This window comes from Danio aesculapii, chromosome 2 (assembly GCF_903798145.1).
Source record: "Danio aesculapii chromosome 2, fDanAes4.1, whole genome shotgun sequence".
In the NCBI taxonomy this organism is placed as follows: Eukaryota; Metazoa; Chordata; class Actinopteri; order Cypriniformes; family Danionidae; genus Danio; species Danio aesculapii.
The window spans coordinates 13,708,568-13,725,830 of NC_079436.1; the positions used below are offsets into that span (position 1 = coordinate 13,708,568).

General features: G+C 35.3%; 1 protein-coding gene across 5 annotated transcripts in view; it reads right to left on the minus strand.

The window, feature by feature from the left end:
* Positions 1-17,263, minus strand: part of ptprfb (protein tyrosine phosphatase receptor type Fb) — a 370,826-nt gene that overhangs the window by 205,656 nt on the left and 147,907 nt on the right. For all 5 annotated transcript variants that reach the window (XM_056473241.1, XM_056473264.1, XM_056473255.1 and 2 more), the window contains exon 2: positions 11,892-12,061. In XM_056473241.1, coding sequence (XP_056329216.1) covers positions 11,892-11,988 — 97 coding nt within the window. In that variant the 5' untranslated portion in view covers positions 11,989-12,061. The remainder of the gene's footprint in view (positions 1-11,891; positions 12,062-17,263) is intronic.

The following is a 17,263-nucleotide window of genomic DNA, read 5'->3' on the forward strand; positions in this document are numbered from 1 at the left end:
GCATAGAAATGTCTCATGAATATATCTAATTGTATTAAAGGAACAGTGCTAATTTTCTTCCTTGTTTATTTTGCTTTTGTGTTTTCAGAATTTTCAATCTGTTCGGTTATAATAGTATTGACTGGTGTGTCTTTTAATGTTAACTTATTAGTAAAATATGTAAAGCAAACAAAAGATGAACCAATAAACGATGAAGCAAAACAAACAAGCAAAAGCAAAACAAGATAAAAAAAAAATGCTAAACGCAACAACACAGCCCATTGAAAAACACTAAACATAATCAAGCTCCAACAAAACAAGAAATCTGAAACTCATTCATTCATTTGTAATCTCAGAGGTTGCGACAGCGGAATGAACCACCAACTAGGGCTGCATGATATTGGCAAAAAACTGACATTGCAATATTTTGTTAATATGCGAATATATTATATAAATATAATTTTACAAAAGATGACCTAAATGATTATACTTAGAAAGAATGTATAAATCTGCAGCAAGCAAAATAATCCATTTGCAAGCATAAATTAATACAATAAAACAAAGTTTAAATACATATATACTGTATTGTTTTGGGTTTTATGGTTTTCTGTGAAGGTTTTCTGTGAAGCTAACAGCATTTAACAACATAAATTCAACATTAATCAAATAGCATTGTATTGCTTTTATTGTACTGTATAAATAATTAAATACAATTTAATCTTTGTTAAATCTCGAAACTTTAGACTTTTTTTGGTTTAAATACACTTGATATCTTTGTCACAGTTCATTAAAACACATTGAAATGAAAATATTTCACCCTATTAGGGTTAACTTTACAATGACTCCACAAATCAATATGAAATATGCTTCATAATCATCACAACTCAACATTGCAGATCCTGCGATCTGCATATTGTAGATTCGCACATTGTGATATCGATTCTGAAACAATATATTGTGCAGCCCTATCCGCCAACTATGCCCTTCCAGCGGCAACCCAGTATTGGGAAACACTTATACATTCTCATTCATTACGGACAAATAGTTTACCCAATTTACCTATAGCGCATGTCTTTGGACTGTGGGGGAAACCTGAGCACCCGGAAGAAACCCATGCAAACACGAGGAAAAGATGCAAACTCCACACAGAAATGACAACTGATCCAGCCGGGACTCGAACCAGCGACCTTCTTGCTGTGAGGAGAAAGTGCTAACCACTGAGCTGCCCACTAACTGAAACTCATAAAAACCAAGAAATAAACTAAACTAAAAAACAAAAATAGATCGAAACTCAACAAAGTACAGCATAACACACATAAAACATCATCAAAATCTAAATAAAAAAACAATACAAGAAAAAACAAACACACCAACTCCAAAAACGTAGAGCTACAGCACAGTTGAGCTAACAATAAAATAAAATAAAATAGTTACGATTGAGACACTCGCTCTGCCTCCTCTGCATCTCCAGAGGAAACTCCTGGGGTGTATTTGGTGCTCTCCAGAAATGTATATAGAGGTACGTTTTCAGAATGAGTCTGGGTTGAATATATTGTGCAGCCCTACTGGAAACATTCACAATGACTCAAACAGCCAACATAAATGCTGTTCAAGCTTCAAGAAGAAGCCTCCAACAACGATGAAAAACAAAAGCACTCTCACTCAAGGGAGATACCCAGAACTCCACTGCAGGCACCATGAACTGAACATGTGTTGCGTATTTCTGCAAGAATGCCAGAGAGGAGCTGTTTAGAGTAGCGACTCACGAAACGCAGAAGAAGATCGACACTAAACAAGCTTCATGTTGCCAATCCTGGAGGCCTGAGCAAGCCAAGTGTGTGGGTCACATTGTACGAAAACAAAGAGCATTAGTCATTGACAATTATGGGGTCAGAACAAAGGGGACGAGGGGAAAAAAAGAGTTCTGATGGGAGTCAGCGTAGGATGAGGAGAAGCCGGCTTTAACGCTGATGAGAAGCAGGGGGATGTCGATTCCCCACAACAAAAATGTCATAAGCTCTCAAACGCAAGTCTGTACTAATGTGATTAGCTGCTCATGTCTGTGATTACATAAAAAAGAACGCTTTATGGATATTAACGAGCCAAAGTGCCTCAACAAGCTTCAGAACCTCTTGGAGGAGATTCTTGACAATGCGTAGACTTCAACTTTTGACAATGAGTGATGTGCATGTTTTCTTAACGCTTTAAATGGAGAAGATGTGAAGTGACAGGGTGTGTGTATAGAGAGTGCAGGGAAATCATGATTTGGTGAGTGTGAGGACATTATTATTATTATTATTATTATTATTATTATTATTATTATTATTATTATTATTATTATTATTATTTGTTATGAGTATTATTATTAGTAGTAGTAGTAGTAGTAGTAGTAGTAGTAGTAGTTTGAGTATTATTATTATTGTGAGTATTATTTTTGTTGTCGTTGTTGCTATTATTATTATGAGTATTATTATTATTATTAGTTTTATTATTATTATTATTAGTAGTAGTAGTAGTAGTAGTAGTAGTAGTAGTAGTAGTAGTAGTATGACTATTATTATTATTATTATTATTATTATTAATGTTATTATTATTATTATTATTATTATTATTATTATGAGTATTATTATTATTATTATTATTATTATTATTAGTAGTAGTAGTAGTAGTAGTATGAGTATTATGAGTATTACTATTATTATGCGTATTAAGAGCGTCACGATGGCACAGTGGGTAGTACAATCACCTCACAGTAAAAAGGTCGCTGGTTCGAGCCTCGCATTAGCACACATAAAAAAATATTGTTGTTCAAACTAATTTTTAATATTAGGAGTTGAATCAACACAGTTCTTGAGGATTTTTAGGGACAAATGAATTGTATTGTGTTCAATCCACTGACATTTGTAAAAACAATTAAGTTAGCTTGATCGATATGTGTTGGGAAAACGCGAAGGAAACATTTTTAGCAGTGCAAGCTAGTGTTCTACTGATCTATTCTATGCCCCACTACAAATCAATATCAAATATTTAAAAAAAATACAATAAAAAATAACTAAAAATAAATAAATAAATAAAAAATAAATAAATAAATAAATAAATATTGGAATTTATATATGTTGTTAATTAGTTTTTCTTTGTTATACAAAAAAACATTTAACCACATTTTATGCCATCGTCCTGCATTGTTGATCATGTGACTCGAGCTGCTCCTGCTCCTGAGGGCTTTAATTCTAGCGTGGTCTTGACAGCAGCAGTGTTATATTAGAGGATGACATACGTGCACATATGATGGTTTTTACGGCTGTCCTTCAGTCAAGGACACTGCATGATCTGGTCATCAGAGGACAGCGTTAGATCTGAGAGTTTGAGGATCGACCGGCGTTAATTAAGCTATTAATCTCAGATCATTAACCTATGCTGACCAGTCCTTTAATTCAAGCCTGCGATATTGCCTTATGCGAGCCTCCTCGCTTTCTCCTTTTCTCCGTCTCTCTGTCATTGAAGGATCACAGCTGGAGACTAACAAAATTACCCCGCGAGTGCCACTCGATTGAGGATACGGTTACTTTTAATTAAAAAGAATCAATTTCTATTCCTGTCAGTTTCACTCAGTGACCATATGGACACTTGAAAACACAAACCAATTTGCCGCCGACCATCCAGTTGGTGCTGCGCCGAAAACAATCGGCCGCTTAATTGACTTATAGAGGTGTTTTTTATACGCACAGATAAAATGTAAAGGTCTTAGTTTGCAGGCGTTTCACAATGTCTAATTGCTCCTCGTACAGTATAGGCCATATGTGTGGGCTGTCGTTTAAACACAGTCTGGCTTTTATTTTGTACTGAATGTAAAGAATAGCCCTGAGTGGGAGAAAAATTCAAGCTTTCTCTAGGATGGGATTTATTAAGCACCTTAGGTTTTTGCTATAACAACTGAATTTTACAATCCTTCTTGGCAATAAAGAGTCAGGAATGAGGATACGCGGTACACTACTGTGTTTGTTTAATTTAATGTTTATTTATTTATTTAATTAATTATTTTTAAGAAAGTCTCTACTGCAGCTCACTAAGCAACATTTATTTGATCCGAAGTACAGAAAAAAACAATTAATAATTATATATAAAAATAAATGAATAAATAAATAATATATTTATTATTTATTTATTTTTATATATGTAGGATTTTTGTTGTAAGTTGGATCAATTTAAATAAATTTAAAATGTAAACTTCTAAAATACTTCCTGTGACATCTATTTAATAAATTTCATTAGCCCCCCTTTGAATTTTTTTTTCTTTCTTAAGTATTTCCCAAATGATGTTAAACAAAACAAGGAAATTTTCACAGTATGTCTGATAATATTTTTTTCTTCTTGAGGAAGTCTTATTTGTTTTATTTCGGCTACAAAAACAGTTTTTAATTAAAAAAAAAAAAACATTTTAAGGTCAAAATTATTAGCCCCTTTTAGCTATTTTTTTCGAAGAAATACGTTTTTGGACGTGGGTTATTAAAACTATTATGATTAGAATTGTGTTGAAAAAAAATCTTCTCTCTGTTAAACAGAAGTTAAATGAACAGGGGGGCTAATAATTCTGACTTCAACTGTATATATTTTCAATATAAGTTGTTTATGCTTCCAGATTTAAAAGAGTATCCCAACAATGACTGAATCCATAAAGATTAGACGCTTCATTAAATAACATTTTAAAATATGGTTTATTAGCAAAAAGATTTTCCAAATTACTCCGATTTTTTTTGCATATTATGATTTTCTCTAAAATATTTATGATATGCAATATAAAATATAATATAAGTGTTTATATATGTTTGTGTATAAGTGTATGCAAACAAAAATATACTTGTTGCATTTTCTAAAAATGAACAATTACAGAATTATTTTAAAATAAATGTTTTACTCAAATAAAATTGTAAAAAATAAAAATCATTAAAATAAACAACAGTTTAACAGCTAATACTGTGCGGAACGTGAATAGAGCTCGCTAAACAATACTGGATGTTGTAGCATACTGTATGTCTAATATCAATTACAGATTCCTGTTGTTGCATATGTCTGCTGTGTGAATGGCTCTTAGATCAATATCGAGTAAAAATGTCCAGAGCTTATTGTCATAAATTTCATCACGATTCGATATGATATAGTTTATTGGCCCAGCCCTACCTATACATACTCATTCACACACTACGGCCAATTTAGTTTATTCAATTCACCTGTACCGCATGTATTTGAACTGTGGGGGAAAACAGAGCACCTGAAGGAAACCCACACTAACATGGGAAGAACATGCAAACTCCACACAGATCTTCTTGCTGTAAGGTGACAGTGCTAAAATGAAAATCAGAGAGAAGGAAACAATGAAAATAAATAAAAATAAAATTAAAAATGGGAAAAAAAGAGTTGACAAATAGAGCTAAAACTATAAATGCAAGTCCTTGAATAAGTCGTCCACTGGCGCATTATTGTCAGCATCCTTTACAAACAAAGTCCTGTAGAGCCGGTTATATATTAGACAACACCCTAGTTCACAACAATGTTAGTGAGTAACTAAGTAAATATTGTTATGATGATGATACTACATGAAATACTGTTTGTTTGTTTTTTTTTCAGTACCGCAGGACCAGATCTCAGCTATTAAAACAGATTAGCTTGAGATTGTGTTAACACTTGCAGTTCATTTCTTTAGGTTGTTTGGCTCTTTCAGTCTCATTGTAATAGAATTATTCGATTGGTCTTTATTTGCTCATACGTTCACACTCTAAAGATTTAAAAAAGAGAGTTTGTTTTAATCCAGCCAAACCTGCCAAGTGTGAAAAACACCCTCAAAATAACAAGTCACTGTTTCCTCCCGCAAGCGCTAGAAGCTATTTTCTTTACAACACAAAAAAAGGAGAAAAAAAGTTTTGTAATATTTCCTGCATGCACAAGTTTACAGTTGAAAGATTCATACTCATTTTTTCCAGCTCATTAATTTTCAACTGTACACATACTACAAAAAAATAAATGAATAAAAATAAAAATAAACAGAAGAATACATTCAAAATGACACATTCATGGATAGAATGCAGATAAAGCAAACATAAATCCAGATAGAAAAGAAATAAAATAAACTGTAAATAAATGATAACAGACAGACAGATTTATTACTGTAACAAAAACCTGTCACTTTAAAAAAATAATGACAGATAGAAAGACAGACAGAAATATGGAATTAAATGTAAAAGACTACAACTACATATAGACATACAATAATGCTAAAAAAAAATAAATAAATAAATAAAAAAAAAAAAAAAAAAAATATATATATATATATATATATATATATATATATATATATATATATATATATATATATATAAAATACATTCAAAATTACACATTTATAAATAAAATTCATCTAAAGCAAACATAAGATAGAAAGAAATAAAAAAGTAATTACAGACAGACAGACAGATCGATTTATCCCTGTATTTATCCACTTTAAATTAGTTTTTTTTTTTTTAACATAGCATATTATCCTGCTTCAACAGATACTAATTAGCTTGCTTCTTTTAACTGAGTGAAAGACCATTTCTTTAAGAGTGAAATTGACTGTGAAGACTGTTATATAAACCCTAGACACCGCGTCTAGAAGAAGCTGTCCCTGAAGAAGACCTCAATCAAGCAATTTGGGTGGCTTTAAATCACACAAATAAGATACAACCGCCTAAACAACAGCCTCAAGTCTCCTCACAGAAGCTTCTGTGCAATCTACACTGCTTCCACCATTTAAAAAAAAACTAAAATAAAAGTGCCTTAATTTTTCATCTGTCTGATTTAGGAGGGATAAACGCTGTAGACGCCGCACCCTGCAGTTCTGGCTCCACTGCCCTATAATTCAGATCTCTGCGAAGCCGGTTCTTTCATGTTTAGCAACTCAACCCTGTCTGATTATAGACAACAACACACACACACACACAAAAAGACCATTTGTGGTAGTCAATATTTAACCTCTCCTCTATTTTTGGCAATTTATTTTGTTTGAAATCTCTTCAAAAAGTGTTTATACTAAAGGAATCTCATCATATAGTGGTATCTGACAAATACTGTCTGTTCCCAACACTACATGCACTCTGACAATGCAGCTAAAATGGGATTTCAGTAAAACGCTGATTAAACTTTAATGCATGCAAACACAATTAAAGCCCTATGTTTTCTGTGATATAGAAAACGTGGACAGAATCAGAAGTTTTAGAATTGTGTTACATAGAATGTCACCTAATGAACAAAAGAAAAATAGCGTACTTCATCAAATCCCAATGCTGAGCTACTGTACTGTGTGTGAATATTAAAACACAAAACACTGAAATAATAAAAAAAATTATAATAATAATAAGATATAAATATGAATAAAAGTAAACGCATAATATTAATAGCTACTGGTTTTAATTAGTTTAAAGTGCAATGTAATAGCTTTACCAGTGTCACGATCACCAGCAATCTAGCCCTTGTAGATCGCCAGAAACACTCACTATCACCTGAACTACAATTCTGCCACACTGCACCACATTTCCCATCAGGCACCTCACTCACACACCAGTTCCGGATCTCCCCTGATTATGTATGGAAGCTGGAAGCTTATTATGGATTGATATCCTGGACTATTTATACACCACACTTGCACGCACACAGTGCTGAGTCTTGTTATCCTGTAGCATTCCAAAGCGTTCTATTTCCTGACCCATGCCTTGATTCTCGTTGTTGTTTTCCCACTTGTAATGACCTCTTTGCCTGTGACCATGGTGTCGATTTTGGATTTTCATCATGATACTGTTTGTTCCTGTTTTGACCATTGCCTGCATTACTCTGAGTTAATAAACTGCATTTGGACCCTCAACTACATTGTACCCTGGTTAAAGGTAAACTAGGCAAGTTGTGGTGGTTAATAAATTAAAATACACAGACAACATTATAGATAACAATATTTGAGTCAATATTTAACCTCTATTTTCTACTTTATTTTTAGCACTGGATTTTTAGCACTGGTCAATGGATGGATGGATTTTATTCTTTAATGTTCTCTGTGTTTCTACTGTAATATTTGTTGCAATAACAATTCTTTAAACAACAAAAGTGTTTATACCAAAGGAATCTCACCGTAGACTGATATCAGCTAAGGATTTTCATACATCTGAAACCTTTAGTATGGTTGAATGTGGATAAAATCTCTAATAGACTCGTTCCTAAAGTATCAACAACACCCACAGCAGCATGTGATGACACTAATGAAGGCATTGTGTTAATGCGCTAGACATGAACATGCAGAACACTGAGCAAATGACAAGAAGCCCATGGCAGCGATATGCAAAACAGCCTAATGTTTATATATACACTGACAATGACTGCCTTTACCCAAGTGTGCCGTCAAGTCAAAATGGAGCAGTTGCTACATTTACATGCACTCTGATAATGCAGCTATAATGGGATTTCAGCAAAACTTAGATTAAACTTTATCTCGCGTATAAACAATTAAAGGCCTATGATTTCGGTGATGCTGAAAACGTGGACAGAATCAGAGAATCCAACAGATTTAGCTGTGTAATGTGGAAAGTCAGAGAATGATGTCGATAATACAGTGCTCAGCATATATAAGTACCCCCCTCACAAAACCTCTTTTAAATTAATATTTTTTAAAATATTTAGATTAGTCAGTACTGAAGCCAAATCTGGAGCTTATCTAACAAAATAACTTACGATAATGGTCCAAAAACTAGTAAACCCAAACTTATATGCTATAGAAGAATATTAAACACAAATTTAAAAAATAGGAAAAATCAAGAGAAGCAAAAAAAATTAATTGATTTTTTTTTTTAAATTTATATGTTGTAATCTTTTTTTTTTGTAATATTTGGCTTGAATTTAATTGTATTATCTTTCAATTTCTAAATATGTTTGGTGGCTATATAATTATTTTAATAAATATATCTGTTTAATAAATCTGTTTTGTTCAAATGCACCAAAATACACTGCCTATATTTACTGAGAAATAAATATAAAAATATTCATTTTCAAAAGGGGTGTACTCAATTATGCTGAACACTGTACTTTATAGTTGAATAGTCAAAATACTATTCAAATGAAGTCTGCATGTTTTGTGTGCATGAACAATCACGTTTTGTTTACTATACATATACTTTATCCATGGTCTATTTTTAACAGAGAATGGGTCAAATAGACATGAGTAATTATATATCCATTACTAAACATATCCTCACGTTTTTCCATCCTCTATTTTTAACAGAGAATAGGTCAAATAGACATGAATAATTATATATACACATATTCTGCTAATACCTATAAATAATAAAAACATAATATTATGTGTTAATAAAAACCAAAAACCTCTAGATTTCTAAATCAAACAAGATAATCAAGGTGGGGGTAAAAATAAAGTAGGGTAGAGATGACACATTAACAAAACTTTGGCTAAATGTTACAAGCAAAGTAGGTCCACGTAAATAGTGCAGCATGAAGCACCATTTACTGTAGAGTCACATTCAAAACAAGCAGTTTTATAGTAAGCATTTGTGCTTAAAGGAACACTCCACTTAATAATAAATAAAAACCCATTTTAGAACTCCACTAGAGTTAAACAGTTTAACTGTATAATTTTTAAATCCATTTAGCTGGTCTATGCCCAGCAGGCACAGGATGTCAACATGACGTCAAATTGCATTGTACCCCTAACATCATGGGACGTTGCATTTTGTTTGGAAATGAAAATCAGGTTGATGTCAGAACCCAACATCAGGCCGACATCAATGTCCAACATTTGACAGATGTTGCATTTTGGTTACTTTTTAATGCAACCTAAAAACAACCAAATATCAAAGTTTAATAATGTTACATCTTGACATTGTGTGGACGTTACCACATCAGATGTTGGATTTTGGTTGCATCTCTGATGAATAAATATTTGACATCAATATGATGTTGGTTTAGGACATTGGCTTGATGTTGGATTTTGGTCACTTTCCAACACAACCTGAAATCAACATCATTTCACGCGGTTATTGGACGTCAAAACATTGTCCTTAGAGGTTGGCGACCTACATCTAACCAAATATTAACGTCTTATGATGTCATGTGTCTGCAATGTGGGTCTGGCGGGAGGACCTTTAGCTTAGCTTAGCATAGATCAATGAATCGGATTAGACCATTAGCATCTTGCTCAAAAATGACCAAAGAGATTTCCTAATGTTCCACTTTAAAGCTTCTCTTCTGTAGTTAAGTCATGTAGTACGACTGATTTTCTAGGCCAATTTGAAACATTTTTTATCATAACGCTTTTGAAACGCTTTATCATACCTGTCAACCCTCTCATTTTTCCCAGGATTCTGCCGTATTTTACAGTTCTATACCGCTATCATCCATTTTCCCGTATTTCTCATGTATTTTTAATCTTTCTATGAAGGGTGGCAATAAACATTAAAGAGCTGATCCTTCCTGTACGCAACCCATACCGCCGAACCACAAGGGGGCGCCCCTTGCTCCTAAATGTGAATCTGTTCTGTGCTTTAATTTTATTTAGGTATGAAAACACTTTGAAATAAATTTAAAAACGGCAGGATTCCCTTCCTTTTCATTGCAGGCGCTGTTGCCCTTCCTATGCAATCCACAAAACAGTCTTCATGTAGTGGTGTGTCACTGTCAGATGCGCTCCATAGTGATAAACGAACGCTGTTGCCCAAATGGATTCTGTACACGCGATTTGAAGTGCAGCAAAAGTGGACACTAGGTTTTAGGTGCGTGTTTGGGGATGAGGGGGGGTGTATCCCTTATTTTCACATCCCAATGTTGACAGGTATGGCTTTATTCACTTTTTAGGGAAATGACAATGGGGCGAATTAACTGTTTAACTGTACAGGACTTGTAAAATGAGGCTATTATCAAAAAAAGTAGAGCGTTCCTTTTAAAAAAACTCAAAACGAACTCCTGATTGCAGGAATACTGAATTTTCATTTTACTCTGATATTATATTCTGAGAAACTATTATGAATTTTTTTTTCCTCGAAGCACAAAGTGCAGACACATAAAAAGTCAACTTTGAATACATGCTGAATTTAAACAAGAAATCCCTATTACATATTTCATTTGGAAATGAAAGAGTGACTTGATTACAGGGTTTAGATTCAAAATACTTGAAATTCTCGAGTGATTTTTTTAAAGTTCTTAAAATACAGTCAGAATCTCTATACATCAGAGGTTATTTTGAAAAGTCTTCATCGAGAAAGCACAGGCACGATTTTGAATCACAAAGCTTTGCGACTTTGAAAGTGGCAAAAGGAGTCAAGAGAAGAATCTTCAAGGTTACTCTATTCCAGCACCGCCTCTGAACGACTGAAAGATTTAAAGGTTAAACGCGGCAAGTGGAAAAAGAAAGACAGCGAGCGAGCTGGTGAAGGAGAGAGAGAAAGGCCTAATGGAATTACAGCAGCCTTGTGACAGCGGTGCAGACGGGTCACATGGCGAATTAAATGGCTCTCTGACCCGTGCCAGAACTGAGCCTTGACCTCCGCTCGACCCGTGGCACCCGCAACATTGCCATGTCACTCACGGCGCATCTCAGCGATCCCTGCGCTCATTCGCAAGGACAATGTGGCCCACGAGTACCGATTTCTGAGCTACTTTGAAATGCATCGCTCATCTGTGGCGGGGAAAAGTTCACACGAACAGACCTGTGAGTAACAGCGAACGGTTTGTTTGAGTTTCGGGTTCATTTCGTGCCAAGCGAGTGAAGCAAGCGTTCACTCATGCCTGCAAACAATTCCACAATGTGATGCACTTCCAATTTCACAACGCACAGGAAAAAGGACGGAGGGAAAAAAATGACTAGTCAGCTGAAGTGTTGTACTTACTATCTGCCTGAGAGGAGAATTGTACGCAGCTCAGCAGTAGCAGAAGAGGAAGCCCAACGGGCAGGAGGGGCACGGATGTGCAAATGTTAGGCACCATGTTCCAGGTTGGCACTGCTCCTCCTCAAACCCCACTCTGCTCTCGCAGCTCTCAAGCAATCATAGACTAAAACCTGAAGAAAAAAAAGACAAAAACACATTAGCATTTGATACAAGGTAGAAAAAACAAGCAGATATTATACACTGGGGTTGAACGGTATTATGATACAGTATTGTTACCGCAGAATAAATTCTCAAGTTTTTCAGTGTATACTGTTACATGTAAATAAGTGGGGGTGGCAAAGGCCCAATCCTAATTCTATTTTTGCACCCCTACCCCTTCTCCTTAGCCCTTGAAACAGAGTGTGAAGGGGAAGGGCTTCAAAATTTACCCCTTAGAAATGGGACAGCACTACAACACCGCACACATCATCAAATGTCATTGCAAGCTTTTACTTCATATGTGATCGACAATGGCGTCTGTTGTAGTTATTCCAGTTGCATTATTTTTTGGGTATTTATCTTCAGAAAATCACCAAAGGCAATGAAATCATGTTATCTTGACCATACAATGTGGCAATAAGCTCGTAATTGTACTGTGCAATTACACCGTGGCAATATTCATCTATGTAAAGACACAAAAACAACCTTGACATTACACCAGACACTGTAAAAAGCTCAATCCCAGGTACTAGACTTTTCCGTCAGGGTATTCGTATTCTATGTCTTCAAGTTAAAGAGAATTGGGACACCCCTACCCCTTCACGTGAATGTGCAAAACGAGAGGTAAGGGGAAGGGCTAAGGGGTAGAATTGGGATTGGGCCTAACTAATGTGCAGTATGTGTGAGCATGAGGAAACCAGGTCAACCTTTACTTGTGATTCAGATGAACTGTTTTGCAACTGTGAAGTTTTAGTACAGAATAACTCTGTGTACAATATCCCTCAGTACGTTAAACAGCCTCCCTCAGATCCTTATGCCCACCTGTTAGCATGACTGATTCACATGAAGGCCCTGTAAACATTCAACTAGGAAAATGAAAGTAAAATAGACAAATAAAAGGAAGTTATGTCATAAAATGATTAGGTTTGCTTGATACAGTAAATATTGGACAGAATATATGGAAAAAAGTATTGACTTATTAACTGACACAAATAATGCAAATATTAATTCATTATCTGCTTTATTAATCATTTTCTTTACAATATCACTCCCAAACAGCCTCCAGCTGGGTCCTAGTACCTGTGCATCCCAAATTTGTTAAGCGGCTGCTACGTTACGCTAATAAAAAAAAGAAAAAAAGTTTGTGTTCTATCTAGGAACAAAACATCAATTACATAACATCACAAGTCTGATTTTAATTTATTCCAAAAAGCAAAGGGAATAAAATCGTAAACCTAAACTAATTAACTAAACATAGATACTAATTTTTAGGGGTTTGACCTTTATTTTCATATAGGACAGTGGACAGTTTAGACAGGAAAGCATTGGGAGCAGGCAAATTAGTAAAGGTCCATAAGCCGGAAATCGAACTCGGGTAGCCGTGAGCAATTCAGTGCTACATGTCGGCACAAAGTACAACTAGGCTAGGTTTTTAAACACATAGTATTTATTTTAGTTTTGGAAATTCAAATACACAAGTACTAACATAACATATAAAACATAACATTTATGAGTTCTAAAATGCATGCTGTTGCAATAATAACCATTTTTAAATAAAGTTGATGGCAATGGAGTATTTAAAGCTTACGTGTTTTTTAATCATATCCCTTTTCCTTGTTTTTGTGGAATAACTACTCATTTAAACACCTATATTGTTACAGTGAGAAAAAAACGCATAGCATGAAATAGAAATGGTCACACCACCCACCCCAGCCGTATCCTACTGGCAATGAGGGCATGATGAATTGAACGGTCTTACTGAAGGCAACAGGGTTAACGAGGTAAGGAAATGCTCTTTTATCAAAGCAAACTAAACCCATAATCTACTGCCGCTTAGATAAATATCAAAAAGACAGGAGAGAATTGGGATTTCCCAATAAACGTCCACCACTAAAGGTGCTCATTAAAACAATAAAGTAGCTCAACACAGATGTCTCTGAAAGTCCTGAAGTGTGAGGTGGTATTTACTGTATGGTCACACACAGTTCCCTAAGGACAACTGGCTTAAATCAGCACTCGCATTAAGTTGTTCCAGAAGTTCAGCTTGTCAAGCTAAGCTGTTCACATCTGAAGCAATTTAACTTGTCATGACAAACTTTTGATTAACTATACTAAGGGCTACTTAGAAAAGGCAGCTACATACATGGAAAGACAATATGTTATCTAGGTAATCATCCTGTCCAGTAAGGGTTTTTAAATGTGCTGCTAAGCGGTTGGTATAAAACTCCTGCCAGATTAAGTTTACATGAATAAAAATGAGGCTGTGAGAGACAGATGGATCTTTAAGGTTCAGATACTTATTCGATTTTTGTTCTTCATAAGGGGTAAACACAAGTTTAAAATAACACGTTTACTTTTTGTCTCAGCTCACTTGTACAAGTGGAATAAAAACAGTGATGCAGCAATTTCAAGCAACTTGTTAGAAATAAAACATGTGTTACTGCACTGGTTACATGACTTTAAAATAAGGCTGCAGAATACTGGGAAAATCTGCAATATGTGATTATTGTTGAATATTACGATAACAATATTTCTTGCAATACTACATTACTCTAGAGCAGGGGTGCCCAAACCTTTTCTTATGAAGGGCCAAAATCCAAACTTGATTGAGAGATGTTGAAAGTTGCCCTGGGTAATTTCCTCATTTATTTCATAATAATTAAAAAGAAAAAGAAAAGATTACTTCAACCGTATTTACTAATGCATTCTAATTATTCAAAAATGTATATTATTTTAGACTTTGCCTTGTTTTGCACGCTGATGTCTTCTGCTTTGTCCCCTATTCATTAAGTGACACTATGTATCTTTTTTTTTTAAACTTGTTTCATTTACAACATTTAATTTCATTTTTGTTTTTTGTTTGTAGCTCAACAATAAAACAATCAGACCAAAGGTTACATTGAAATAGAAATGAGAATCTCTGAATTCCTTAACCCTTCCCACTCATTTTCTCTGGCAGGCCAGAGATCAAACGATACAAAGGGCCAACTTTGGCCCGCGGGCCCTAGTTTGGGCATCTCTGCTCTAGAAAAATGTTAATTTCATTAGCAACTCTTTAAAATATTGATCATACTAAAATTAACTGGTTATAGACTTTTTTGCATTATAGATTTTGGTGCATGAACTAAATGTAATTCATCACACCTTGATCAATATGGATATTATTGCAATAAGGATGATATGTTTTGTAGCTTTATTTTGAATTCAACTGACCTGCTGTGTGTCCACCGAAGCGTTTTTGTTTTTTTGCAGAAACTCATGCGATGTTCTAAAAACAGATGAGAGCGCTTCTCCAACTGTCAAAGGGTTTAAAAAACGCTGAGCGCTCTGACGTTTGGCTACACAGCTGTTGTTTTAAAAACATTGTGGTTCCCTTGACAAAAACCGGAAAAAAATGGTCAATTGGCATTTCTGCAGCGCAAAAACGCTTTGGTAGCCTTAAGCAGGTCACACACTGGATGCGTTGGTCAGCGCCACGGCACGCACATGACAGTTGGAAGTATCTTACACCAGATGCGTACATTCAAATGTTAAGCCTCATTCACACTACAAGCAACCGTCCATTTCAACCGAGAGCGAGCAACTTCCTGCAACCTCCGTCTACGTGAACGACAGCAACCGTTGGCGACCAGGTGGGTATGTCGAGCGGTGCGACAAAATGGAGAATACTTTAACTTCATGCAAATGAAGAGCGACTTTCCTGAATGACAGCCAATAGGAGTACCAGTACAGCTCACTTGATCCTCTGTCAGCTCGCTCAGTGGCCAGTTGTATTCGCGCTGTATAGAACTACACAGACCTGCAATTAAAGCAGGTCGCTACCCAGAGCGACAGGCAGCTATAAAGTTGCTGCTAGTCTGAATGAGGCATTATTTAATATGAACATATTCAGATGGCGCTCTGTGGTGCAGCAGAACAACACAATCTCATGGCAGTTCGCAACTTTTTGATTTAGTGGCTAATTCGTATCAATTCGTACGATCTAATTCGTATTATTTGGTACGATTTGCTCATTACCCAATAACGCTTGGGTTTAGGGGTAGGGTTGGGTGCCACGTCTCCTTTTTAAAATCTTACATTTTCATACGACTGAACTTGTACAAATCCGTACGACTTAGCCACTAAATTGACAAAACGTAAAAAAAGTTTTCTCGTGAGATCAGGCTGGGCAGAAATATGAACAGTGTCCTGAGGTGCCACGGACACCCGCAGACTTGCGACGCTGGTGTGCGCACCCTGACAGAAATGTTTAGAATTCTAAAATGCATGGTGCTGCTTGGCCTTTAGGGGCCGATCACACCAAACAAGCTTTTCCCTTCCATTCCGTTTTTTTTTTTTTGTAGCTAGGCAACCACTGAATCAGCTGCGTATTGTGTACGAGTGTTGCTGTTGATATAAATATAATTTTAAAATTTAATAATACTGTGATATTCAAGATATGTGAAGTCATACAGTTCAGGATAACTCGAAACTGTGACCACTATCTCTCCTCCATCTTTAAAAGTCTCTGTAGTCATCTTGACAACAAAAACACTGCTGTCACCTCAATGAAAACCCTGCCTCTGCTTTCATTTTATTAGAGAATGAAAAGACGCAACTTACATAGCACGCTTTCTCCACTCAGAGTTGACTGTTTTGCAGGCACACAGCACGCAACAGCATAAATGCAAGGCGCAGCAGGCGGTTAAAACCCAAGGTGCGCAGGATGCATAAGCAGCACGTAAAACTCTCGCGGTCGTTAGTAAACAATTCAAAAGATGCGTCTACATTCAGTGTGATCAGCCCCTTAAGCTATTGAAAAATATTAAGAGGGAACAGATTACCCAATTTTGAAATGCTACTCCGTCAGACTAAATATGTTTTGGGTTTTTTCAGTAATGTAACTCTACTAGCGATGTTGCTAATGCTAATGTAGCTAGTTGTTCCTTACCTAAAATAAAGCCTTATCAGTTAAAGAAATTATTTTAAAAAATAGCTTGATGTCAACAGTAAATAGAAGTGTAAACAGTGGCTGAAACATTTTGAGCTTGTCTACATTTGACCTCATCTACAGGCAATTAAAAAAAAAACATTTGTTCATATTGCTTTAAAGGAATATATATGCAGCATGCAAAACGCTTGTAGCCATTATTAAAGAATTCAAAAGATGCATCTCTCAATGTGTTTGGTGTGAT